Here is a 27056-nt window from a genome sequence, read left to right on the forward strand (position 1 = left end):
ACACTTCGTATTTTCACAGCCACCAAAATTTTAAATAAGTCAGGACAGTTGAGTTAGTTGCAGGGGTCCCTGTATTCATCTGTGCATTCATTAAGAATGGATGCTATTTAATTAATTGTACGTTAAGAGATTACCTCCCTTCTCCCAACACAGTAAAGTATTACTCCATGTTACTTGAAATTTCCAAGCAAGCACAAGGAGTTTTGGAGGAAATCAGAGTCAACATCTATCTATCTGAATATTGGCAGAAGATCTAGCACTTGTTCAATTGAACATCTTCAGAAGCCTTTGCTGACATTAGTTTGTAAAGACTTGAACTTCGGGATTCTGTCGATACCTGTTTGGATAACTCAGCACTCACTGTGCTTAACTGAGTCTGAACTCGGAATTGATTGTTGGTGCATTGCTACCCTTAGGTCTGGCGGGAATTTCCTGACCGGTTGGTGGGTTACCCAGGTCGTTTGCATCTTTGGGACCATGAGACAAGCAAGTGGAAGTATGAGTCTGAGTGGACTAACGAGGTGTCCATGGTGCTCACGGGGGCAGCTTTCTATCACAAGGTAAGACAGGGGCAGGTTTGAGGCAAGTGGGTCTGAGTTGACATAACTGAGTATGATACTCATTTTATTGGCCCAATTTAATTTTTGCTGAGTTTGGGAGAAATGTTCTACTCAGAGGGCTTAGAAAGTTCATGTTGTATGATATTTTTTAAAAAACTAAAGTTATTAGTTTTCTAGTTATAAATAATACATGCTCGTAATAGAAAATGTGGAAAATTTAGAACAGATTTTATCATATAAGAAAAGTCACTGTACATCACTTAGAACTGTTATTATTGTTTAGATGTTTTTTCCACTTTGCCTTTTATTTATTATTCACCTATATACAATTATAAATATTCTCGTTAACCTGCTTCTTTCATGTATTATATTGCAAGCATTTTCTCATGTCATTAACATTTCTTCATAAACAATTTTTTTCTTAACATAGTTGCTAATATACCATTATATTAGTATTCCATAAATTATGTTTAACTATTATTCTATCATTGGGTATTTAGGTTGTTTTTAACTTTTTTGCTATTTTAGATAATGCTTACTATTTAATGCTTAAATAATGATTAATAGTCATTTTCATAACTGTTTATACATTTGATCATTATGATAGATTCCTAGAAGTAGAATTCTGTCAAAGGGAATGAACATTTTGGGGAGGTTTTGATATATATATTTATCTGTAGTTTTCAGTATTGTTTCTACCAATATGGACTCCCACCAGCAAAATATAAAACTATCTTGCCATACCCTCCTTTGCATGAAATGCAAGTGAAAATGTATCTTATTATTTTAACCGATTTGATTACTAATGAGGTTGAAATTCCTTTTGTGTATTTATGAGCCTTTTGTGTTTCTTCTCGTCTAAGAATTGTCACTCATGTTTTTGACTCTTTATATTAGGGAGCACTTGAAGGGGATGCATTGGACTTTAGAATATTTAGTTTCCTGGAAGTATGTGGTTTAATTAAATAGTAATAATTTGTCCTTTGCAGTGGCATCAGGAACTGATGTCAAGAGAAAGATCCGTTGAGCCCAGCACGGTTAATTTAACTTGGCTTCATCTGTATTGATGGCTTGTCGTTATCTCAGCACTGCTGCCCTCATATTTTTCAGGGTTCTATATCCAGAAACGATTTTTTGTTTTTAGCAATAAATCAGTAACTAAGATTTATAATTCTTGGAGTTTATGGTGGTAGACTGTGTACACTTTTTTTTTACTTTTGCCCATGGATTTCTACCTTATTTCACATGTGCAGGTTATAGTTGTTTCAGAATTGCCTCATTTTTGTTTTACTTGGAAAAGCATATACCTTTGCAATGTCAGTCCACTGTTAATTTATCTCCGTTTCTATTCGCGATCTATGGAAAGAATAGAGAAAACAGGATCGAACGTTGAGATGGCATGGGGAAGGATTTAGTAAAGATTAATATGTGATGCGTCTCTGAACAATGTTTGTAAAACGCACGATGCATTTATCAGTCCGAAGGGCCTGCATCCTACAAGGGCTTTACCTTGTTCCTCTCCTTTGCTTACAGTGGGTGACTTTGAAAAGAATGACACTGTTAAAGATCTTGGTTACCTGACCAAGAGCATTTAATACCTCCTTTCCCCTTCTGTTGATACAGCCTTGTGATTTATCTTATGGGAGAAAGCTTATTCCCTGCTGTGACTAAGTTGTTCTTTACCAGGCAGAGGGAACTACTATTTGAATGTTTCTTCTTTTTGTCTCACCTGATAGTATTTTAATTACCTGTATACCTACAAGATGCCTGGGGATATCAAGAACTGGGTGGATGCTCATATGAACTGTGAAGACATTGCCATGAATTTCCTGGTGGCTAATGTCACGGGGAAGGCCGTCATCAAGGTAGGAGGCATCCTTGTCCAGCTCTGCCACTAACTTGCTTTGTGATCTTAGGCAAGTCTCTGTTTTTTCTGAGCTTAAGAAATTCTCGTAACCATAAATACAGTGTTGGACTAGATGAACTTTAAGCTCCCTTTTTGCTTTAAGATTCTATGATTGACACTGTCACGTTGTAAAATTGAAGGTAGGCTTTGATAACTTAAACATTTTATTTTTTGTAGTTTCTTTAGTTATAGTTTTTAACCTTCAGTATCAGAGGTAAAAGCTATGACGGTCAATCTACAGATAGTGTTTTTAAAAAAATTAATTTTATTCTCAAAGCTGATTTGGAATCTAGTTCTGTTAGCTAAGGTATAGAGTTTACACCTTTCTTAAGGTGGTATATCTTTAAAAAAAAAAGGAAAAAATACATATACACACACGTGTGTTTATGTATGTATGTGTGTATGTGTATATATATGTATGTATGTGTGTATATGTACATATATGTATACTTACATACATATATATATAATATAATTTGAAATATCAATTACCAGGTTTTAAAAATTACCTTTTTTTAAGGTATTAAAAGCTGAGAGTACATAAATATGCCATGGAGACAGATATCTATTTTTGAAATGTAGATTTTGCTCAAATCAGATCCCTAGATATGTAGAGTACACACTTCTTGATATGAGTGGCGGCATCTTGACCTTTTTCATTCCAGAGTAGAATCCCATGTATGACAATGGGCAGTACCTCTAGGCCAGATTCCTAATACTGGAATCTTCCTATGCTGGAATATGTTGGAAGCAGAGTATGATATTCCCCCACTGATTCCTCATACTATTAATTGATGAGAGAAGCCAGATTAAACCAAAGTGACTAAGGAAAGAGGAAAAGTCACTATCTGTGCTTTCCAGACTTGACCCAATCCTCACCCTGTGCCCTTAGCTCCCTAACTCCATGAACAGCTCACTGCAAGGAAAATTAAAAAATGTAAATTGCGGAACTCGTTTTAAAAGATGTATATCTCCAAGTTCGCTTTCTGGCGTGCTCCACTCAGTTTTAGCTGTGCCTGCTTACTGTGGATGGTAACTCCTGGGCCCATGTGCTTCTTAACCTTGCCTTCATTATCTAGTTTCTTCCCCTCCCATCCCTCTGCTGTTTGCTTCTCTTTACTCGGTCAGGATAGCAGCCTCCCCAGAGTGTGCTAGAAAAAGCATTAGAAGTTTAAGGTTCGGGAGGTTGGGGGAGAATCAGGGAAAAGGCGTCAGAGGGTGAGGGACCACTGGATCTTTTTTCTGATGGAAAGGAATTGCAAAATAACCTGGCACCTTCAGGAGCCTGGTGCTGCTCCTAGCATTTGCCACTAGCTGAGAGAAGGAAAACGAGCGGCTGTTGGAACTAAGGTTACGGTGAAAGTTATGGGAAGCTGTATTTCATCGCCCTTATGGCTGCAAGAACAAATGGTGTTTATACAAGGACCTTGGCAGTGAGAAAACAGTCATTAAACAGGAATTAAGGAGCTTGTCATCACCACTTCTTTCCAGTTACAGAAGGCAAAAGCCCTCCAAGCCTTTTTATTGGGCCCTTGTGAGTTCTGCCTTTGGCCAGACAGACAGAATGGAATGGAGGAGTGGTGAGGTGTGTGTGTGTGTGCACGCGCGCGCATGCATGTGTGCGTGTGCGCGTGTGCGCGTGCATGCGCGTGGAGGGAGCAGACATCTCCGCTTACAGAATAGAAACACGCAGAGTGGTCACAAGCATGATTTTATCGTCCTTGGCATTGACAGCCAGGTATATTTTTGTGCTCCTCTGGCAGGTAACACCCCGAAAGAAATTCAAGTGTCCCGAGTGCACAGCCATCGATGGGCTTTCGCTGGACCAGACACACATGGTGGAGAGGTGAGTGAGCCTCTTACCCTGGTCTGCCCTGGCTTCTGATCCCCGTTTCCTGCCTTGGGCCTGTTTATGGGACCTTTTGGGAGATATAAGGACAGCAGCTGGTAGCCACAGTCACCTCCTTTTGCACTATGGGAATTGGGTTAGTTCAAGCGCAGGTCACCCAAAGAATTAATTTGGAATGCTTCTCACTCAATTTGTAATGGCTGGAAAGGTCTTAAAAATATAGCTGGCCTTAAGCTCCAGAAACCAGATTCTCCATTTGGACTAAGCAGTTAACCGTCCACAGTCATTTGAGTGGAAGCTAGTTAATTCCAAGGAAATACTGGATTGTTTTTCAGGGTAATAATCTCCATGTTACAGTAAAAGTTTGATTAGAAAGAATTGAACCAAACTCACCAGAGACAAATTACCTTTGCTGACTGTACTAAAACACCTTCCAAGAACAGAATTGAAAGCACAGCTCTACATTACAGAGAGAGAGGAGCGGGGCAACTCTGAAATACTCCCTTTATTTCTATTCAGTCAGGTCCTCAACAAGCAGACCTTTGAGTGGAGTGTAACACTAGGCCTTATAGGCGAGTATATAAAAGGAGTGGAGACGTGTGTCCTCCCTAAGACTGTTATAATCTTAACATATATATAATCTTACATATAGTAGGTCTCACTTTTATCCTAAAGGTCCCCAGGCTTCCAATCTCTTGAATGAAACTCTCAATTCTTCCAAAAGGTAGCTCCTTACTCAAGATAGCAAGCTCTGACATCCAGTATCACTATTGTTAAGGGACCAAAATTTATTCAGAGAATGTTATAGTAGCTTTATAGAATGAGCTATCTAGTTCAAGTTTCCACAGATCTCACATGCATCTCTTCGCAGCTTCCATTTCTGAAATCCGTCAGCCATATTTAAAAGCCATTTTGTACAAAAGTTGTTTCCATTGGCCTGAATTTTTCTATAATACTTTCTTTACTCCTTACGCTTATTCATACTTTAAATAATCTCTTTTATATATGAATGTCTTCTGCAAATGACAGGACTTTTATAAACTGTCAATGTGAAATAATATATTATTGTGATTTTGGAAATGTCTGTCACTGGTGTCATAAATATTACACTGTCAAGGGCAGTGGCATTAACTGTCATAGCTCTTTTGGAAGAGGTCCCAACTATAGTTCTGTTGGAGTACATGAAATTGTTATTCACTGTGTTTGGGGAGAATTTAGAGCATTAAGCAATTGGTTATTGGTTGGGCTAAGTTAAAATGGTGGGGTTATATATGGTCCAAGAAAGGAAATGTGGGGAGAAAAGTGCATCTCGTAGTGGCCCTGAAGTTCCTGCTAAGGCTGAGCAACTCTTCTCTGGCACCACTGAGATCATAACAAACGAAAAGAGACGTGAAATGCAGGTAGAGAGGTTTCAGTCAGATATGTTTATTCCTGAATGCTGAAGAAAGTTACTAAAGGAGATGTGTGGAGGCTTCCTCTTGGGAAGAAGCTTTTGAAAACAGAACAGGCATCAGCCCAGGTGTTGTTAGGCTTGAATCAGATTATATCAAGAGTTTACAATTAACACACGTGGATACGTATACATATGATATAACGTATGCGTGTATATATAAAATTTATTTCAAAGCTATATATGATAGGTATCACAAGAGAGGCTCAGAATGTTATAAGTGATCAGAGGAAAGAAAAGTGACTTCTTGCTAGGTGCGTGTTAGGAATAATTTTGTAAAAGAGATGGCATTTGAAGTGAGCCTTCAAAGATCACTAGGATCCCAATCAATGAAACTCTGGGCAGGAAGAGGCGATCTTAGGCAGAGGAAACTGGATGGTGAAAGGTACCGATCAGGAAGTTCAAGGTGTGTTTGGCAATCAGTTAAGAAGTTCACTTTGGCTAGAGCTTAGAATTCTGGCCCATTAGTGCCAAACTGCAAAGGGCCTTGAATCGCCGGTTAAGGGGCCTGACCTTTTTTCTTCAAGCTCTGGTAAACCATAGAAGGTTTTTGAACAGGGAAGTAGCTTGATCATAGTATCGTTCTGAGATTGATTTGGAAATAGTGCAAGGGAAGGAAGGAAGGTGAAGAGATTGCAGAAAGGACCGTTAGAAGGCTCGAACTAAGTTGAGTGTGGAAAGGAAGGGATGAATTAAATTGCAAGAGGTTTTTTTTTACCCCTAAAGGAAGATGTTCTAGAACTTGATTTCAAACTCAGTAGGTATGGGGAGGTTATGGAGAAGGAGTCCACGGAGATAACTTTTAGATTTCGAGTCAGGAATAGCGGTAGTACCTTTAACAGTGCAAATAATGCAGTTGGGAGGAGACATTACTTAGGAGAGTGAGTAGTTGTACCTTTAACAGTATAACTAATGGGGACGGGAGGAGATTTTAATCATGGGTGATGTTGGAAGGGAGTAAGGTAGGCGATTTGGAGATTTTGCCCTCTGTATATGCCAGTGTAGATGGGGGACAAGCAGTTGGAAATGTGCAACTAGAACTTTAGAAAGAAGATTAAAACAAAGATTGGTATTTGGAAGACATCTGCCTAGAGATGTCTGAAGAAAAACCAAGGACAGAAGAAAAGCCAAGTACAGAATCTTGAGAAATTTTGTCATTTAGGGGACAGAAAGAATAACTGAAAACAGAGAGGCAACCACTGGAGAGGCCAGGATAGAACCTGCAGTGCTGAGAAGCAAGTCTGAGCAAGGAATATGCAGATGGGGAAAAGGTCTTTGAAATGAATGGTCACTGGTGACTTTGAAAAAGGTAACGTCAGAGTGATGGGGCTCAAGAGTTATAGAGTGTGAGTCTGTGGTGAAGAAGTAGAGTTGGTGAGTCTAGACTGCCCTTTTGAGAAATGTGATAGGGAATCCGTCTTGAAATCAGTTAGAAACAGGGAGTCAAACTATTCGGATTGAAGATTGAATTAACGAGTTATTAAATAAGGCCCTTAGATTGAGATGGGAGGAGGGCATGATTTAAGCTATCATGGGTAGAACAAAAGATGGAGCTCGAACTGTAGAATTGTTCGTTTGTTATATATTTTAAATAGTTCCCTTTGCAGAGGACACATTTTACACACAGCAGTGAGAAGAGTTAACCACTCTTCAAGTTATAACCTTGTGGTGGGTTTTGTGGTTCAATAACCTTTTTTATTCTTATCTTTGGGATCTACAATCAGAAATCTCAGTTGTGTAGGAAAGTAGCTTTCGCTGCCCAGCATCCATTTCCAGGGTCTGCAGTTAGTTCCCTAAGAACCAGGAGAATTTGTAACTGCTCTTTTAGACCAATAGCTTCAACAAGATTAGGCAGTATGGTAGATGGACAGTGTTAAGAAAACGAACGGGGTATTTCGATTCAGGCCCATCTTTGTTCAGATTATGAGGTTGCCACTTTGGTAGCTGTCTGACTCAAGGAAACTGACTTACCTTATCTGAACTTCAGTTTTTTCATCTCCTAAAATGGAGATATTAATATCTATCAAATTACAGTGTCCAGTCACAGGTTTGACAAAAATTTATTGAGTATCTTTGCACCAAATACTATGTTAAATGCCGGTGAATGAAGTAATAATACCTGAAAGCTTGTAACAGTACCTGGCAGAACTAGTTTTCTTGCCAATTTCCCCAGCATTAGTCCTAAAGACTCCTGGTTACTTTAGGTAATTGTATGGGTTTGAAAGGAAAACAGAAAACCATTAGTCATTCCTCTCCACACCACCCCTGGTACCTCCAGTCTTCAGAGATCGATGCTGGCAGTTCTTAGCTCGTTTGTACTTAATTAGAAAACCAACCCAGGGGTACAGTTACTGACAGGGTAGCTAGACCCCTAACAGAAAAACTCAGGTGGGCCACCTGCAACAAGTCAGACTCTTTATCTACCTTAACCTGTCCCCCAACCCAGGTCCCTTGTGTGGAAAGAAAGTAGGAAATATTGTCGGAACCCGGCGGGAGAGTTCAGGACCTTTACCATTCAGAGTGGACCGGCCACTTCTCCAGCACAGGCTGTGTGGAGAGGAAGAAGTACCCACTAAACCCGGGTTAGCCAGGGGCAGCTGTCAGCAAGTCAAGACGGCCCAAGCCCCAGTGGGCTCTTGCCTGAGCTCAACCCTGTTGGCAGGTCTAGTTACAGAGAAGGCATTGTCCTCCATACTCTCCAGGGAGCCATGGAGCCTCGATGCTCTGCCAGGGACCAAACTTAGGACAACTACTTCCTGAGTCTCAAAAGACTGCCAGCAAGCAGGAAGGAAACTCCTTGTGGGTTATGGTAGAGCGCGATGAGAAGAGCAAAGAATCCATTGCCCTTGCAAGCCTGGTTTGAAATCCAGCTCCACCACTTCCCAGGTCCGGGTCCTCGGACAAGTCCCTCAGTCATACTTTCTCAGCTCATAACAGGAAGCTGCTCTACACTCAACCTTTGGGCATATAGAGGGCACTCCTTTAAGGAATCGATCGGCAAGATGATGTATGTAAATTATTTGATATGTACTAGGTGCTCAACGTCGTTAATTTCCAGCCCTCATCTTGACCCCTAGAACTATGTTAATAAATAAATTTATATCATCTCATAATTAAGACTTAGGCCTTGGGAGCCAGAACGTGTAGGTTTGGCTCTGCCTCTTACTGGTAACTTGACCTTTGGACATGTTGCTTAGCCTTTCTGTGTCTCAGCCTTCCCAGTGCAAAGTGGGAATACTGGTAGGACCTGCCCCATGTAGGGTCATTGTGAGGATGAAGTGGGTAACTAATACATCTAATGCACTTTTAACACAGCCTCGACACAATAAGTATTAGTTGTTGATTTGTGGTGTTGCTGGACCCAGTGATGTTATTAGCTAGAAGAGCTCAAAATGAAATAGTAACAAATTTTTTTAGAAACATAATGACCAAAAGAATTGATAACAAAAGAATTGATTAACATAATTTGAAACAAGGTTTATAGTACCTCTGAGGACAGAAGAAGAGACTTATGGTCTACATCTTAAAATTCAGCCCCTTCTAGCTAAATGGTTCTGCCTCTGATTAGTTTGTGCTTGTTGTAGCTCTCAGGTGCTGTGGGCCTAAGGAAAGAATTGACCTTTCTGAAATCCATCCTTGAGGTCCCCTTAACTTCAAAAGCGGTTTTTGCGGGCTTCTTTTCCCCCCTGGTCTGATGCTGAAGTGTCCTCATTACCCAGCTGTCACACTCAGTTGGCCTGATGGGCCAGGACCATTTCCAGCCAGTGTGCCTGCTCACTTCTGAGGGGGTCGCTGGCTGGCTTTGGGGGTGGGGCGGAGGTAGGGAGGTGGACTCCCTCCCGCTGCAGTGCTGGGCTGCTCTGTCCCTAAGTTGGTTGTTGCTGCTGGTTCTAACTTAGAAGTAGTTACAATTACGAAAGCTGTCCCATGTCAGCTTTAGCTTTCGTAGACGATCTTGTGGAAGTCGACTGACAGTTCTCAGACGTTGCCATTTATAGGCCCTCAGTGAATGTTGGTTGAGCGGATGAAGTGTTTACTGCTTCACATTGGGGTTTACCGCCGCACTGTCTTCTTTCACCTTCATGTGTAAGAGCCCCCCTTTCTTGCCTTTTAAACTTCAGTAAGCCGAAGCTCAGATCCAAGTGTCGTTTTCCTTTCTACCAGTTACCTCCTCTTTGGCTGGCAGAGATGGGGTTAAGGATTGTTGGCGGCTAATCCACCTTGGTTTGAGGCCCGCTTGTGCTGACCTGGAAGAATGACTGGAATTTAAGGGGGAGGGAAAAAGATATCCTGACCTCCGCAGGCCCGTGGTCTCCAAACAGCATTCCCTGTTCACTTTCTCCCACCGAACTACAATCCGAGCACCCCCAGGTCACCTCTTTGATCCCCACCCTCCCAACCTTTTAAGAGCCTGGGAGCAGGATGGGGCTGCTCGGGCTTCTTTTGTTGATGTCAAGTATTATGTATTTTGCTCTCATCTCTCAGCCTCTTGAACGTTTTCTCTTTTTTCCCTTCTCCCCTGTCCCTCTCATCTTCTCAACCGCCCTCCTTCCTAAACCACACAGGTCCGAGTGCATCAACAAGTTTGCTTCCGTCTTTGGAACAATGCCTCTTAAGGTGGTGGAGCACCGAGCTGACCCCGTCCTGTACAAAGACGACTTTCCCGAGAAGCTGAAGAGCTTCCCTAACATCGGCAGCTTGTAAACCTGCCTGGGGTGGAGGGCTGACTGTTCAGCTTGGACGGAGGAAGAGAGCATGGCCTCGCACACTCTGATACCAGGTGGGGGACCTTAGAGCCGAAGAGCGACATACTGGATCTTGGCATATGCCCGCCTAACCTGCTTTCTCAAGAACAGGAACCTAGAGAGAATATCGAAGCACCTTGAGCCGCGCATCCTCTGTTCTTGCATTTCTTATGATCGCCGATGCGTTCTTTTTAAAAACGCCAAAGGGAAGCCTCAGCGGCATGCTCCAGGTGGACATCCAGCCCCAGCTCCCTCTGCTTCCAGTTCCGATGTAACAATCCGAAAGGAAACTTCACTGACTGCTAAGACTATCGAGAGAACCCTGCCAGCCCATTTTAGATGTGGGGAATCATGGAAAAGGTATCCGTATCTCACTTTCAGTTATTTCAAATCATTGAGTTCTTTGGAGGAAAAGTCAAGCCCAGAATTTGGTGCAAAGTCCGCACATCGTGGTGGGATTCGATGTATCCCTTGGGACCTGGGGCACTGGCCTCGTGCACAGAAGAGCACCAGCTACTGAGTCGGGATCCTGTAAGCTCCGTGAACTATTCCTTTTTTGGTTTGGCTTTTTGATATGATTAAAATTATTTTTTATTCCTTTTTCTACTATGTCTTAAACACAGATTATTGGTGGTCCAAGGAGCGTTCTCTCTTCTTTGTGTCTTTAACTCCATCCTCTGACCTTCATTCCACTCTGGAAGACAAACACCAGGAGGAGGACCTGGTGCTGTGTGCACAGAGCAGAAAAAGATCCCCAAACTAAACATGCTAGGAGAAGATATGTCCCAAAACCTGCAAAGGCATTGGTTCGCTTCCTTATTAGAGCCAGTCAATCTCTTACAGGTATTCCCAGAGAGAAACAGAGCGCTTCTCATACCTATGCACTTAGTCGCTCTCGCAAGCACCGTGCTGTCAACGTTGAAGGAGTGGCGACTCCAGCCCAAGGGGATGCCAGGATTTCCCTCGTTCTTTTGGTATAAACGTAACATTAGCCAGGGAGGTTCTGGCTAATGTTAAATGCTGCTATAACAACTGGTTTGCAATAGTTGCTGGTCTATTTAAATCGTTAAATTTCAGCATTTAGTAATACTGCACATGTGTGAATTATACCTCTTTAAGCCCAGTTGATGAACAAATCTGCTCTGGCAAATGTTAGATGGTATGGATTCGAAACAGATTTCTCTGGCTCTAATATTAAGATTAGCCACAGTTTGGGCTTTAGCCATAACATGTGTCCCCAGAACACAAAATACATAACAATTTGCTTGGAATATGGATACAATTACCGAAACCTAGTTGTGTGCCAGTCGAAGTCCCTAATATACCACCCATTGTTCTGTTGAGTGACATGAAGGTGAGCAGTTGTCACGAACTAGTTTTTAATCTTGTAGTTCTAACATGAGTCCCTTTAAATGTGTTCCTACAGACTTCGAGAGGTCAATGAAAAATTTCAGAAGTAGTAAAATTGGAACTGGAAATCATGAGAGCTTCATCGTTCATATCAAGGAGCGATCGACTCGGGGACTGTCAGGGGGAAGGGACGAGAGAGCGTCTCATCTTGTACATTCGTTTTGCATTTGTAGACACTGATTTTTTTTTTTTTTTCAACGTAGCGCAACTACAAACAGGTGCTTAATAAATTTTGAGGGGTTTGGGATAATTATATACTAGTCAGTGGGGGATATGGAAGTCATTTTAGTCTCATATTCATAATCCGGGGGATGGCATGATAGAAACCAAGAGAAAGTGATTTCTGATGTCCCCAGTTACTAGCCGCTGACACAGTGAGCACCTCTTACCTTTCTGGGGGTTATCTAGTTTGTTTTCCAAATTCGGGGCAAGTGGAGGGGAAGGGGCCTTACATTTAAATCCCTGCTGAAAGCCAGGAGCGGTGCCGCCGTGATGTGTGGGTTATGTCACCCGCCGCGTTCTTCCCGCAGCCGAGCTTCCTCACGTGGGTCCGCCCCTCTCACGCCACTCAGGGCACTGCCGCAGTGACTGGTTTCTCATCCAGTTCTCCCTCCCACAGGGCACATTTTTTCTTTTTCTTTTTTTTTTCAACTTGTGAGCCCTTTGATTTTGGACGAGGAACTCCTTAATCTGAGACCACTGGGAGCCCTGGGGAGCTAGGTTAGTGGGATTTTTATCACCTTCTTAGGAGTTATTGGACTTCCAAGGGCATTAAAACTCCATTTAAAGTACCTCATTACCCCCAGAAATTTTGGGGGTTTGATCTTGCAGGATAGCATAAGAGGATTTTTATTACAGAGTGAGTATTATATCCTAGGCACTTGAAAGCTCAGTTTCTACCCTATGAACAGACAGGTAGTACAGGTCACAGGGAGAAATTCAGGACGAGAATACAGAAAGTGATCATGATTCAGGGATTCAGGGGGGACTCGTGACTCCACCCCCTTATTAGTGTGTTTCTGAGCCACTCACCAGGAAGCCTCACCCATGAGCTTGAGTTGGGGTCATCATCTGTCCTTGGGATGCCATAGAGCCTGGTCTCAGAAGTGGAACAATAATGCTAATTAAAATGTCATGCCCTGGCCTATAGCAGACAACAGCTGGTTTTAGATTAAGAAATCTTTTTTAAGAAATTGCATCCTACTGGCCAGTACAGATGAACCTGAGCTGATCATGGCCCTGGCCCAAATGTGTGCCCTCGGGGCTTGCTTTTGCCCTCTGGGGCCTAATTGGGAGGAGCCTGCTTAGAATGCCAAGCTGAAAACACCTTAACTGGTTAACATTAGGTAGCTGTTGATAGTCTTAAATCATGTATTTTATCAAGACTCACACGTGTTTAGGCAAAAACCCTTTTTTTCCCCCCTGGGAAAATTAAAGAGGAAAAAAATATAAATTTTGTTCTCAAAATCTCTTTCCTGCAGATGGTGCCATACTGTCTGTCTCTTTTTACTCAGGTGTCGTGTCATGACATTCAAATCTCTGACGACTGGCTTCTCTGCCAAGCCTTCTGTACCTCCATCTAGGCTTCCAACTCATGGTTCTTAGGGGCGAGTTTCTCCGCTCCTTTTGAAAGAAAGTTACCATCGTACTGGCCTGTGTTGACCAGGACTAGGAGCTGGAAGAGGCAAGCCACCTCTTTGCTCTCATTCACCAAAGGAGTTGCTAGTAACCCCGTGATGCCAGCAGCTTCCTACGACGGTACTCTCAGACTAGAGTATTCTTAACCGCTGAAAGACAGCAGGTTTCTAGCCACAAGTTCTAAAGATATGATTGATGGGTTAAAACCCCAGATCCTTTGATGGTTTTCAGGCAAGTTAGAATTAAGAAGAAGATGGAGCAGAGACTGGGCTTAGGAAGTGGTTCAGTTCTTGCGAGACTCTTCCTGGCTCTGCAGCTGGAAGGTCCGTGGGAACCCAGCTAAGAGAGGAAAGGTTTGGGGTATTGGAAGTTTCCCATCAGCACCCCCATCCTGATCCTAGTGGGTTTTCTTTGCTTTGGGGACAGTGGCTTCTTTTTGGGTAGGCTGCTTTTTCCATTTCTCTTGGCCCAGGTAATCTGTTGCAGCAAAAGAAGCCACAGCAGGCTGTTCGCCACACAGCCCTGGCGCAGGGAGGCAGAGACAGAGTGCTAAACTGGCCCCAGCCTCCTCGGCCACTTCCTGAGGAGCAGCTCTGGCAGGAGTGCTAACCAGATTGGCAGGCAGCTGCCATCCAGGAAAGCTTTGGAAGCAACTTGAGCTTTCCACCGCAGGGCCTGGAGACAGATGGAATCTTGGGGCCTATCTGCTCACCTCACTCCCAGGCTCTCTTCCAGGCCCTGGGGCTCCCATCCTAGGCCAGTGTTTGATAGGCGCCATTTTTTACTCGTGAGTAAAATCCAGGACAGCTTTCGGCCCCAGGATGCCAACCATGCAGAGTCTGATAATCTGAACAGGCTTCCTTGAGCTGCTTCTGGCAGAAGACAGGCAGGCAGGTGGGACTCCACTCTCAATTTAAGATTCTCCCCCTTTCTTTAGGGTGGGAGCATTCTAAGTTCAACCCTCAACCTCTCTTCCACACCCATTAAATGGACCGTCAGGATCCCCAGCTCCAGGCTTCGTGGCCTCCAGCCTCCCAGGGAGGGTGTGTGCATGTACTGGCAAGTTTGTGTCTGGCTCTTTAACGTCAGGCTCACCATTGCTGGCAACACAGGGCAGATGACGGGAGAGCGTGACCCCCTTTCCCAGCTTCCTTGGAGCACAGGGCCTGGCAAAGACTGCATTTTGATGAATGAATGAATGAACAATTAGAAAAACTGAACGACTGAATAAGGATGTGACCCCCTTTCCCAGCTTCCTTGGCCTCTTTTTTGAGAAAGGCGAGTGACCATCATCTGGGTCTGGTATTTTGTTTCCTCAAATTTACAACCTTTCCGGAGTAGAGCGTTTTCCTTTCTTTTTCCGATGGATTGAGCCCTGGGTTGCATCCTTTACAGTCCCCCTGGAGGGCACAGAGCTGTCGGGTGGAAGACAAAGAATAGAAAAGATGTCTGGGTGGTTCTCGAGAGGTACCTCAGCAAGGCACCGTTTTCTCTACAACCTCTCAGGAGCTGCCAACAGAGCAGGGACTGGAACCCATGTGTCTAGACATCAAGTGAGTCCCAAGCCATTAGCGAGTCCACGCCATCATGTAGAGCCTCCCTTTCAAATGCACAGTCGCTGGCCTAATGGTGGTTTGACTTATGATTTTTTTAACTTTATGATGGTGCGGAATTGATACGCAGTCAGTGGAAACTGCACTTCACATTTTGAATTTTGATCTTTTTCTGGCTAGCGATATACAGTATGGTACTCTCGTGATGCTGGGCAACGGCCATGAGATGATTTTGCCCAACTGTAGGCTAATGTAGGTGTTCTAAGCGCATTTAAGGTAGGCCAGGCTCAGCTGTGATGTTTGGTAGGTTAGGTAACATTAAATGCATCTTTGACTTAACGATATTTTCAAGTTTCAATGGGTTTACTGGGACATAACTCCCATCATAAGTCAAGGACCATCTACAGATCCACTTGGGCTTTTATTTACAGCCACCAACGTATATCATTAGCTACTCTACCCAAAGATAAACTCAAGGATGTCTGGTTTTCTGGTAATCACAGCTGAAGAACAACCAACTAGTTACCGATCCAGGTGAGGTAAGCGCATTTATTCAGTCGTTCAGTTTTTCTAATTGTTCATTCATTCATTCATCAAAATGCAGTCTTTGCCAGGCCCTGGGCTCCGTCTGGGAGAAAGTCGAATGAGACACTATCCTGCTCTCATGGAGCTCCGGGTCCAGCAGGAGTTCTTGAGCTCCGTGAGACAGCGTGAGACAGCGCGAGCCCGTCGCTGGCCTAGGACTCCACACACACATGCTTTAGTCCCAACTGTAAATGAGTATCCATTAACACTGTCTCCTTTGGTCCCTGGAGGATGCAGGATGGTTTTATTTCCCCTTCTCGTAGCACCTTGAGTTGTCCCCTTGCCCTCCCTTGGCCTCGAAGGAGTCCGCTCTGATGCTGGTTTCCTCAACCGGAAACTCGAGATAGCGAGAGCACTAGATTGAGGTCGGCGAGAAGGAGTGAGGTATCAGATCTCTTCTCCTCTTTACCAGAGCCTCCACCAGATTGGACCTGGTGATGCTGGCAGCCAACCCTCTTCCGGCCCCTATTCCTGCTCACCCTGTTACCAGAGAGCTCGAGGGTCTGGATCCTATCTGGCCCCGTCAGGGTGGATTACCGAATGAGCAGTTCTTTTGCCCCAGTCCCTTTCCTGTGCTAAAAATAAGCCCCATGTTTATTTTCTTGTGTTATTGAAATGAGCACTTGGGATTTGGGCCTCTTGACGAGTCCAGAGAGCGTCCATCCGGTGCCTGGTGAGGGCCCTGCCTGCCTGGCTGCTGTCTGAAGCGATTTGGAGTTCTCCCCCTGTGTTTTGGATGTGGCTTAATTTCAATAGTAAGGGCTGTATGCAGCCCTGTATCTGCTGATTTTCAGGTTTCAGCTTTCTGCCAGCCTCACTGCCTGCTTAGAAGTGAAGTTGTGTTTCTCATTAAGGGGATAACAGCCACAATTGAGGTAATTAACGAAAATTGTGTATTGGTGGCAGCAGCTCCTATAGGATTACCCATAGTCTCTCTCGGTAGGTTTGGAGGGGCTCACCTTCATCTCCTCCCTTCTGCCTACCCCGCACCCAGTCTCCGTCCTTGTTTTCTGGACATAGGCCCAGTAATTTCTCTCCTAACAGCCTTGTTCTTGTCACCAGTTTGGTTTGATGTATTGGCAACTTGGCCAAAGGAAGATCCCATTAACTTCGTCTTCTCCGAAATGCATGGAAGATGCAGGGAATTTTTTTTTTCTCTCATAAGCACCTTCCAGTTGTCAGTTGTACCTTGGCCTTTTCTTAGGAGTTATAAGGAGGAATATTCGTTAATAACAGATGGGTGCTGCTTTAGTTCCATGGCTGCACCATCTCCATGGAGAGGGGGACCTAGAACAGTGCTGGGATGAAAAGGAAACATCTGGCATCCCAGTGCAATGTATCATGTGCCATGTGACATCTGGAAATTAGGGAATGTTCCGAGTTGGGACCCGCTAAGGAATGGTTTCTGGCTTCTTCAGGCTTTGACAAAACATCGAAAGTAGCCATTGAGATTATGAGCAGGACACGGCATCGTCTATTAGAACTTGGGCTAAAGATCATTATCTGGCTTCTCGGGATGGATTAGCTTGGTACATTCCTCAGCAGAGAAATCTTTTCATGGACACAACCTGAACCTTGAGGTCTACTAATGAAGAGAATTGCATCTAACAACCAGATTTCATTCACTTTCAGAGAAGGGACCAGGAGAAAGTAAATTTTTACTTATGTGTTTTTAATCCTGTCGACTCCTAAGAATTCTTTTCCCTTAAAAAATAAAAAGCCTGATGAGGTGGATTCATTCCATCAATAAGTATTTATTGAACACTTATTACATGCCAGGTACTGTTCTGAGTGTGAGGATGCTGCATTCAACAAAAGTACCTACTCTCATCAAGTTTATATTCTAAGAAAGAAGACCACCAAAATAAGTAAATTAATATAATTTCAAATGGTAATAAATGCTATGAAGAAAATAAAGCAAGAATAAGGGGAGACAGAGAGTGACTTAGGGACGAGGAGGTCTTTTAGATTGGTCGGTCACAGGTGACGTTTAAGCGCAGGTATAAATGCTGTGAAGGAACGGACCACGAAGGCAGAGGGAAGAGCTAACATAGAGGCCTTCGGGCAGGTGCAAGCTCAGCTTGTTTTAAGAGCGGCAAAAACTCCTGTGTAGCTGCAGGGCAGTGAGTGTGGAGAGCACGGGGGAGTGGATGCCAGAAAAGGAGCCAGGGCCAAATTGTGTTAGGACCATCCAGGCCAAAAGTATTCTAGATTTTTATTGTGAGCGTGATAGGAAGATGCTGAAAGATTTTAAACAGAGGAATGACATCTGAATGGTATTTTTTTTTTTCTTCAAGATCATTTTGGCTCATGTGTGGAGAATGGGCTATAGGGAGCAAAAATGAAAGGGAGGCAATCGGGAGGCTGTTTTAGGGAGCCCAAGTGAGAGTCAGTGGTGGCAGCAGAGGTGCTGAGAAGTTATATTGGGAGTAGACTCTACTGGGTTTACGGATGAATTGAATGTAGTTGAAAGCAATAGAGGAATTACAGCTAACTCCTAGGTTTTTGTCCTGAGGAACTGAGTGATACCGTTAACTGAAATATGGCAGACTGGCAGGGGTGAAGGCAGGGAAAATCAGGAGCTCTATGTTAGACATGCTAAGTTTGAGATGTCTGTTGGACACCTAAGGGGCAGGGTCATTTAAGCAGTTAGATATCTAGAGCTCAGAGGAAATGTTAGGACTGACAATAGAGACGGGATGTAGAATCAGAGGACTAGATGAGATACCCAGAGAGATACCCACAGGCAGAAAAATGAAGAGGTCAGGGGTCTGATTACTGGGCCTACTCTAACCTACACAGGTAGAGAAGAAAAGGAAGAACCACAAAAGGAGACTCAGGAACTGCTAGTGAGTTTTGGGGGAAAAAAAACAAAAACCAGAACCGGAAGATATCTGTAAGATAGATTGTGAGAAATTAAAGACACACACTAAAAACATTTTTAAAAGAGGCATAGCTAATAAAGCCAATACTGGAGACGGAATACCAGAAAAACATTCCATCAAAAAGAAGGCAGGCAGAGAAGAAAGAGTAAACAAAGAACAGATGGAACAAATAAAAAAGCGAGAGTAGACTTAAAACCGCATATCAATAATTATGTTCAATGTAAATGGTCTAAACCTGCTAAATAAAGGGCAGAGATCACCTTGAATTAAAAAGCAAGAGTGATCATATGCTATCTACAAGGAAAACACTAAAATACAGTTTAAAAAGTAAAGGGTAGAAAAAAATATACTAGGCGAATATGAATTATAAGAAAGTGGGAGTGATTTTATCAATAAAAGACAAAGTAAATTTTAAAACAATATTGCCAGAGAGAAAGGAATCTCATCATGATAAAGAAGTCAATTCAAGAACACAGAACAGGTCATTCTAAATGTGTAGGCACTGAATAACAGTGTTTCAAAATATATAAAGTAAAAACTAACAACTGAAAGCAAAATAGAAAATTCACGATTATATTTAGTGTTTCAACACTTCCCTCTTAGTAATGGAAAAACAAATTGATAGAAAAATCAGAAATATACAGATGACCTGAATAACACTATTAACCATTCTTAAATGTACATGAAACATTCGTCACACCCATGTGTTGCACCATAAAATGTCTCATTAATTTTAGAGGAAATGAAAACATAAAAAGTATGTTCTCTGATCATAATCAGAAATCAATAGATATCTGGGAAATTCCCACTAGTTGGAAATAAAATAACATATTGCTAAATAGTGTATGAGTTAATAAAGACATGAAGGAAATTAGAAAGTATTTTAGGCCGAATGAAAATGAAAACATTTTATCTAAATGTGTTGAGTGGAGTACTTGGAGAGCTATAGCTTGAAGTTCTTATATGAGAAATGAAGAAAACTAAAATCAATGATCTGAGCTTCTACCTTAAGAAACTTGAAGAGCAAATCAAATCTAAAGTAAGTAGAAGAAAGAATAAAGATAAGAGTGGAAATAAATGAAATAGAAAATGGACAAACAATGGAGAAAAATCAGTTAAACAAAACTGGTTCTTTGAAAAAATCAATAACTTCTATAGACTGCCCGAGGAAAAAAAGAGAAAAGACAAATTACCAGTATCAGGAATCAAAGAGGGGACTTTGATACACACTCTAAAAATATTAAAAGATGGATATATATGAACAACTTTATACTGATAAATTCTACAACATACATGAAATGGACACAATCCTTGAAGACACAATTTGACAAATTGCCCTCAAGAAGAAATAGAAAATCTCAATAGCCCTGTATCTGTTTAAAGCAACAAAGCTATAATTTAAAACTCCCACAAAGAAAAATCCAAGTCCATATAGTTTTACTGGTAAATTCTATCACACAACTAAGGAAGAAATAATATCAATGTCATACAAACTCTTTTCAGAAAATAGAAGAAGAGGAAATATGTCTCAACCCATTTTATGTGGCCATTATTGCCTTGATACCTAAGCCAGACAAAAACATAACAAGAAAACTGCAGAACAATAGCTCTCCCGATTATAGACACAAATCCTTAACAAAATATCAGCAAATTGAATCCATCGATACACAGAAAGGGTGATACATACGTGACTAAAGAATACAAGGTTGGTCTAACGTTTGAAAATCAATCACTATGATACAGAATGTTAAAGGAGTATAACCATGATTATTTCAACAGAGCTAGGAAAGACATTTGACAAAATTCAATACCAATTCATAGCAGCTTTGTTCATAATAGCCAAAAACTGGAAACAACTCAAATGTTTAACAACAGATGAATGGATACACAAACGGTGGTGTATCCGTACAATGAAACAAACATACAACTAAGCAACAGAAATAACGAACTACTGAGACACACAACATAGATGAGTTTTCAAAATAGGTGAGTAAAAGAAGCCAGCTACAAAAGAGTGCATACTGTAATCCATGGCATAATACATACAGACGTCTCTTACATTATATAGCTATATCCCACTAATATGAAATTTTACAACAGGCAAAACCAATCTAGAGTGACAGAAAGTAGATCAACAGTGCCTGGAGCTGGAGATTGACTGGGGTGAGGCACAAGGTAACTCAGAGGTGAGGGGAATGTTCTATATTTTGATTGAAGTGATGGTTATGTATGTATATATATTTGCCCAAGCTCATCCAACTTCTGAACTTAAAATTGGTGCATTTTCTGTTATGTAAATTATACCTCAATAAAGGTGAATTTTAAAGTGGTGGCTAAAAACTCATCTTTCACAGTTCTTCGATTTGGTCGTGTACTGGTACTGCTTTCCCTCCGTGACCTGAATGATTGCTTAAGACTTCAAGATGTAGGCTACCTACAGTTCCAGTGCCTCAGTTTAGTGTTGTATATTGTGTTCTTGACGTGCAGTTCAGACTTGCCAGCCATCTGGCTGACATTCATTAAGTGCTTGCCATGACACTGGCCAGGTGCTGCAGGGAAATAGGTGAAGAAGACACCATTTTTGCTTTCAAGGAGCTTATGATCGTATTAATAAGAACAAGAAATAAGTCACCTATAGTCCTATCTACTGTGCAAGACAGTACACGATTAAGGGTGAATTGCACACGTTGCCTGCTATGGAAGGGGAGTGCGATCACTTCCAACCTGGCGAAGGAGGTGGCGCTTGAGGTGGGCTTTGGAGAATTAACAGGTGGCGATGGGAGCCTTAGGAGGATTGGGGTGAGTGGGGAGGTTGGGGGAGGCCCTTTGGCCTGAGAGGAATGAAAGGAAGAAGACGGGGAAGTGTGATGGATGTCCTGTTTTGCACGAACAGGCCGGGTTGGAGAATGAGAAGAGATGAGGCTGGATAGCAGTTTAGGGCTAAACACAAGAGCTGAAATGTCTGTCTGTCGGCGGTGTGAAGGCTTTTCAGCTGATGGTTCCAGTTAGGGCTGTGGTGGGGGCTGGTCCTTGGCACCGTCACGTTGGCATCAGTATCTATGATGGAGCAGAATGAGGGGGTGGGGACGAGGAGTGGGATGTAACCACTCAGCAGTAGCCTAGGTAGAAAGTGACAAGGCATTGAACCAAGTGGCTACTGAGCCCATTTTGGAACTTGCTGGGACCCGCTGAGACCCCTTGGGACCTGGGGCTAGGAAGAGCAGCCCCTTGTCCATTTCTGTGACTTCCTCTCATCTGTATGACACATCCCAGCTACGCTGCTTGTTACAGACTGAATTGTGTTCCCCTGCAAAATTTCTGCATTGAAGCCCCAACCCCCAATGTCACGGGATTTGGAGATGGGGCCTATAAGGAGGTAATAAAGGTTAAGTGAGGTCATAAGGATGGGGTCTTACTTTGAGAGGACTGATATCCTTGTAAGAAAAGGAAGAGACACCAGAGCTCTCTGTGCATAACAGACCCATGTGAGGACACGTGAGAAGGTGGCCTTCTACAAGGCAGGGAGAGAGGCCTCACTAGAAACTAGATCTACCAGCACCTTGATCGTGGAATTCCAGCCTCCAGACTGTGAGAAAATCACCATTATTTAAGCCACCCAGTGTGTGGTAGTTTGTTAGGGCAGCCTGAGCAGACTAATGCATTTCTCATCACAAGATCTCTTGCCAATCTCATAAATATAACATTGGGGGTTCCCAGCGCTTCATAGTATGGTAACACACTTTGTGAAACAGTATCCCACCCAGCCTTTGGCATCCTGCCCTTAGCCACTTGGGTGGAAGTCAACCCCTGTGGCCCTTCCCAGCCACCAGAGTGTATGATTCCTCCTGTGTCTTCACTATTTTTAAATATTTTAACTCTTTTAGACTTTATAACCACCTTGTAAGACAAGCAAGAAAGTGTCGGTATCCCTATTTTACAGATGAAGAAATTAGAAATCAGAGAATTCTGGTGAATGGCCTAAGATAACAAGTTGCAAAGTCAGTTCTTAAATTCAGGTCTCCCATTTCTCACTTCGCCTTATGGCTTCCTGGTCGACGCTTTTCCATCTCTGGTCTGAGCAGAGCTATCTGTCCGAACCCGTCTTGGACAGGAGATGTGGGCTGCCTTTGTGTTTCATCCTTCCTCAGACTCATCCTCTTCCCCTGTCCCCCCGACACCCACGTGCGCACATACACTCATTTGTTTTCATTCCCCCCTCCATAGTGTAGCGTGGCCTTACTGTCATAGCAACAGGGAGCTCCTCCTTTCCCACAGAGCCTGGAAATGAGAGAGAGACAGTGTGGGTAAAAGACAGGGAGCTGGGGAGGGGTGGAGAAATCCCAGGAGGCTTGACAAGAACACTGCAGCCTCTGCACATCCGAACCACGCCCTTGGCCGGGCGCCACGGAGATCCCATGCAGGCCCCACCGTGGGTTTGCCTCCAGCCACTCAAGGAGACACCTTAACACATGGTATGCACATGGTCACGAAGCTCCTTTCGAGGTTTGCCCTTCCTCAAGCCTATTGGTCTGTGTTAAGCTAAAAAAAAAAAAAAAAAAAATCTGTTTGGAATCACAGAATTCCTGGGAAAATGTCAGCTCTCAGCACCCATTGTCTCTGGAGCCGGCATGCATCTTCCCACTTCCGAGCACGTAGACGGTTTGCAGTGAGCTGCGTTTGGGCGAATGGGCTGTTCGTGGAGGGCCTGTTGTTCCTTAGCTGCTGAGCACAGAGGTCTGGGCCTGTGTGAGGAGGAAGACCACCAGGATCGCACCAGCCAAACAGGATTTCTGCCAATACGTGGACCAGCGAGCTCGTGTGTACCCACCCCATTTCATTCTCCCTTCGAGTCGGTAAACGAGATTGCGTCAAGGCTTATTCCCTTCCTTCAGATGGGGCTGAGCATCGGGAGGTTTGGGAACAAAGATGACTCCCCTCACCCCTGGGTCCCTGGAGGCTAACCTGCCTCTTCCTTGAGTCGCCTGCATGCTGGAAAGCAAGTGAGCACCGATTCTGCAGCAGAAACTGGGCCCCGCCCCACCAGACCATTTTGAGTGCTTTGCTTTAAACATCATCTAGCTGTACCTCGTGCCACTAGTGGGGAGCCGGGACCTGGAACCTGCCTCTCCTGGAGGCCTGTGCTGTGCTCTGTGCCAAGCGGCCAGGCCTCCCCTCCCTGGACCTGCATGCTCTGGCTCTCCCCCTGCTTCCAGAACGGCATCTGGAGACACAAACTGGCACTCGGTGACATCGAGGGGCTGCCGTGCTGGCTGTGAAGCCCTGAGGACATGGTCTGTGCTAAGCACACCCGCGTGCGTGGGCTGTGAACGAGCTGCTGCCATGACCCCTTTTTGCTGCCTGAGAAGCGGACTCTGGTAGCTCTGCTTCTCCCCCACCCCCAGCTTGCCCGCTATGCAGGAGGTCCCCTGGGAGGAAGGGGGACTGTCCCAGACCCTCGCAGGCCATGCGCCCCTCTTTGTGCAGGCGTCCTGGCTGGCCACCTGTTGTTAATCTAGCCCTGGTAATCCGCTCTGTACTGTGTCAGCAGTGCAAAAGGGCACTGTTAGTATTTTTTGCCGACTTCAATTAACGTGAGATTTCAGAGGCCCCTCTGATCACATTTCATCTGTCACAAGTCAGGAACAAAACAGACAGGTTCCAGTTGAGAGGAGGAAAGAGAAGGAGTTTATTGCAAACAACAACCAAACAGACAGTTTGGGCTGTGCCCAGCCAAGGGTGCTCTGGGAGCGTCCAGCTGCTTCCGCTCTCCATTTGGCCCCAGGCCTAGGCCCCTAAGTCCCCTTCCTATTGATATTCCCCCCTCCCAAAAAAGATGTAAGTGCAATAACTTACTTTAAAAGGCAAGAACGTTTCTATTAATATTTTGCTATAATGTAGTTACATGGTGATAGGCAGTAAAACTTTATGGAACTGACCTCATTTTTTTATGCATTTTTCTGAATTTTAATGTATTTTTAATATATATTTTAATATCCACCCCAGGCCATTAAGCTAAAGGAGAAGTTGCGTTCATACAGGGTTAAAATATCTTACAATGAGAACAGTCAGTATTGGTTGAGGTTCATGTTCCTTCTAGCGCTCAGCTCTTGGCAACCACCGCACACCCACACGGATTGTTAGACACTGAAAACTGTCCTTCAAAATCAGTAGTATAAAGGCCTAGCTCTATGTACGTAAATGAAGGGGGAAGGGAAGGGGGCGGAACTAGGTCACGCTTTGTTCACTGGGACACCTTTCCTCCCTACAGCATCCTTCAGGAAGTGAAGCGGGGTGGGTGCGACTTTGCGTTGTCTTCTCATTCTTCTCTTTCATGGTCATAGATTATTATCCTGGGGGCCAGTTTGCCAGCCATCCTCCCCCAGCGAGTCCTGTTTGCCCCTGCACCTGACAGTCAGGGCCATCGAGCAGGCCAGAAAGCCCTGGAGTGCCTCTCAAGAGGTTCTCCCCACAGCCCAGCCCAAGGAGAGGGTGGCTGCCTAAGTAGGGTCCATGGTCATTTTCATGGAACATCTCCTCTTGTCTATCCAGCCGAAATGAGGGCAGAGGGGGCGCTGGAGCTGGGCTCAGTGTGGCCACAGCAATGTGTGCTGGGGCCCCGCCTCGCAATTGCTGCCCCCACCCCTTTGCAGTGTCTTCAGATTAACCTGGCCACGTAGTAGTGAGAGCTGAGAATCAAGTATAGTTGAAAGAACTCAAGGAAAGTTACAAAGCCCATGTCCTCCAAGTGCCACTAAAGAATTGGGGCCGAGCCTCTTCATGTGCCCCCAGAGCCCTCTCCTCCCAGGCCCCGGGAGTAGTGACAGCATCTGAGGGTGGTAGCAGCACCTTAATGTCAAGCCTTGGCCACAGAGACTTACCCCAGCAGGACCAGCAGCCCAGTGCTGGGGAGGCTGGCTGTCGATCTGCCCACCACCCAAGCCTTCAGGCTTGTATGGCCATCTCTGCTGAGATCTCAGGCGGGTAGCCTAAGGAAATCCTCATGTCTTTTGCTTATTTGCTTAGCAGTGACCACAGAGCAGGTTGATTCGCCTCTCTGCCTGCCTTCCAAGGGAAGCCAGCCGCACCTCGGAGGTTCACCCAACCTTGCTCGATTATCCTATGAGCTGCAACAGGAACACCTCCCACCCCAGAACACAGAAGGCCTGAGCTTACCTGCCCGACTGGGAAGGAACCAGCAAGGAGAGGGAGTGACTCAAGCAAGGAGCTGAGCTGCTGAGCGAGGCGTGAGGCCCAGGGCGTCATGCACCCGCCATCTAATGTCCACTAAGGCCACCGTCAGAGCCTGGGCGGTGTGTTGGGCTCCTCTCTCAGCTTTGCTTCAAGTTAAAGGCAGCTGGGGCAGCCACTTCTCCACTGGGGGCCAGCGTCTGCTTATCTCCATTGTCAAGGGATTGGGCTAACCAGAGGGTTTCTAATCCCCGCTACCCTGCTCGGTAATTCTGCGATCTGAGTGGGACAGGGCGAGGACAGGCCTCGGAATGGGTAGCCACCTGTGGGGAGATGAACAGGGACGCTGTAATCATTGAGACTGGTGTTTGTCGGTGGGACAGGCAGCCAGAGCCACTGGGCCTTCTTCTATCAGAGTCTTTTTCTTCTCAGGCCTTTTGGTTGAAACTTGCCTGACTTAAGTCTCGCCCAGCCATAAAGCAGACACGCAGAGGTGCCAGGGGACCTTCCAGAAGAATGCATTTTGAGCCCTCTCCCTCTGCCTCCCTCTGGGGCGATCCCGGTTCTCTTCCTCCGTATACTGATTCTCTTCCGGGTGAAGACATACCTATGGTGAAAGTTCTCATGTCCTTCGGCCACTAGAGCATTTAAGGAGGAAACGGGACTGTTCCCAGCCTTAGGTGGTCTCCTCCTTTCCCTTGCTAGGCTGTGGGGAGTCTGAGTTATTTCAGTGAACCTCAGAACTGGAAAAGGCTCCCTAAGAGCGAAACCCTTAAAGCCGAGCCTTCGGGAACATCTAATTCAATGTCTAAGACCCTCATCACTTCTAGAAGATTGATTTTAGAGCTATGGTTCACAAAGAGGTCTGACTCTGATCGAGGGAGGCCAAGGCCAGACCCTGTCCCCAGTCCTATCTCCGGATCAGATGAGAACACAAGGCCAAGGTCAACCCTGAGCAGCTCAAGGGCCGAGGACCCTGCTCCCCGCTGCCCCGCCCTAGAGGCCACCTGGCGTCCAGACCCCCTGCCCCATAGGCCTGGCCCTCCCCACGGACGGGATCAAGGCAGAAGGAAATGGCAAATGCTTCTCCCCAGGGGCTACCTGCTGGGGAACCCCCAGGGCCCTGAAAGGCCTGCCTCGGAGGATGGGCACTGTGTGCCACAAGCTTCCGTGACAGATGAGACTCAGTGCCAAAGCCCAAGCTGTAGGTCTCAGGTCAGGCAGATGTGGAGTACCACTTCCCAGTCCCCCCACAGAAGGAGGTGCCTTCCAGAAGGAATCCTCCAC

The 27056-nt window shown here is 44.6% G+C and overlaps 1 protein-coding gene across 2 annotated transcripts in view; it reads left to right on the forward strand.

The window, feature by feature from the left end:
• Nucleotides 1-11988, forward strand: part of EXT2 (exostosin glycosyltransferase 2) — a 120887-nt gene extending 108899 nt beyond the window's left edge. Inside the window, exons 11-14 of one of the 2 annotated variants that reach the window (XM_006908054.2) lie at nt 417-560; nt 2297-2425; nt 4230-4312; nt 10331-11988. In XM_006908054.2, the coding sequence (XP_006908116.1) occupies nt 417-560; nt 2297-2425; nt 4230-4312; nt 10331-10469 (495 nt within the window). In that variant the 3' untranslated portion in view covers nt 10470-11988. The remainder of the gene's footprint in view (nt 1-416; nt 561-2296; nt 2426-4229; nt 4313-10330) is intronic. The other variant, XM_025044145.1, reaches the window with a different exon arrangement.
• The last annotated feature ends 15068 nt before the right edge of the window (nt 11989-27056 follow it).

This window comes from Pteropus alecto, unplaced genomic scaffold, assembly GCF_000325575.1.
Source record: "Pteropus alecto unplaced genomic scaffold, ASM32557v1 scaffold71, whole genome shotgun sequence".
NCBI lineage: Eukaryota > Metazoa > Chordata > Mammalia > Chiroptera > Pteropodidae > Pteropus > Pteropus alecto.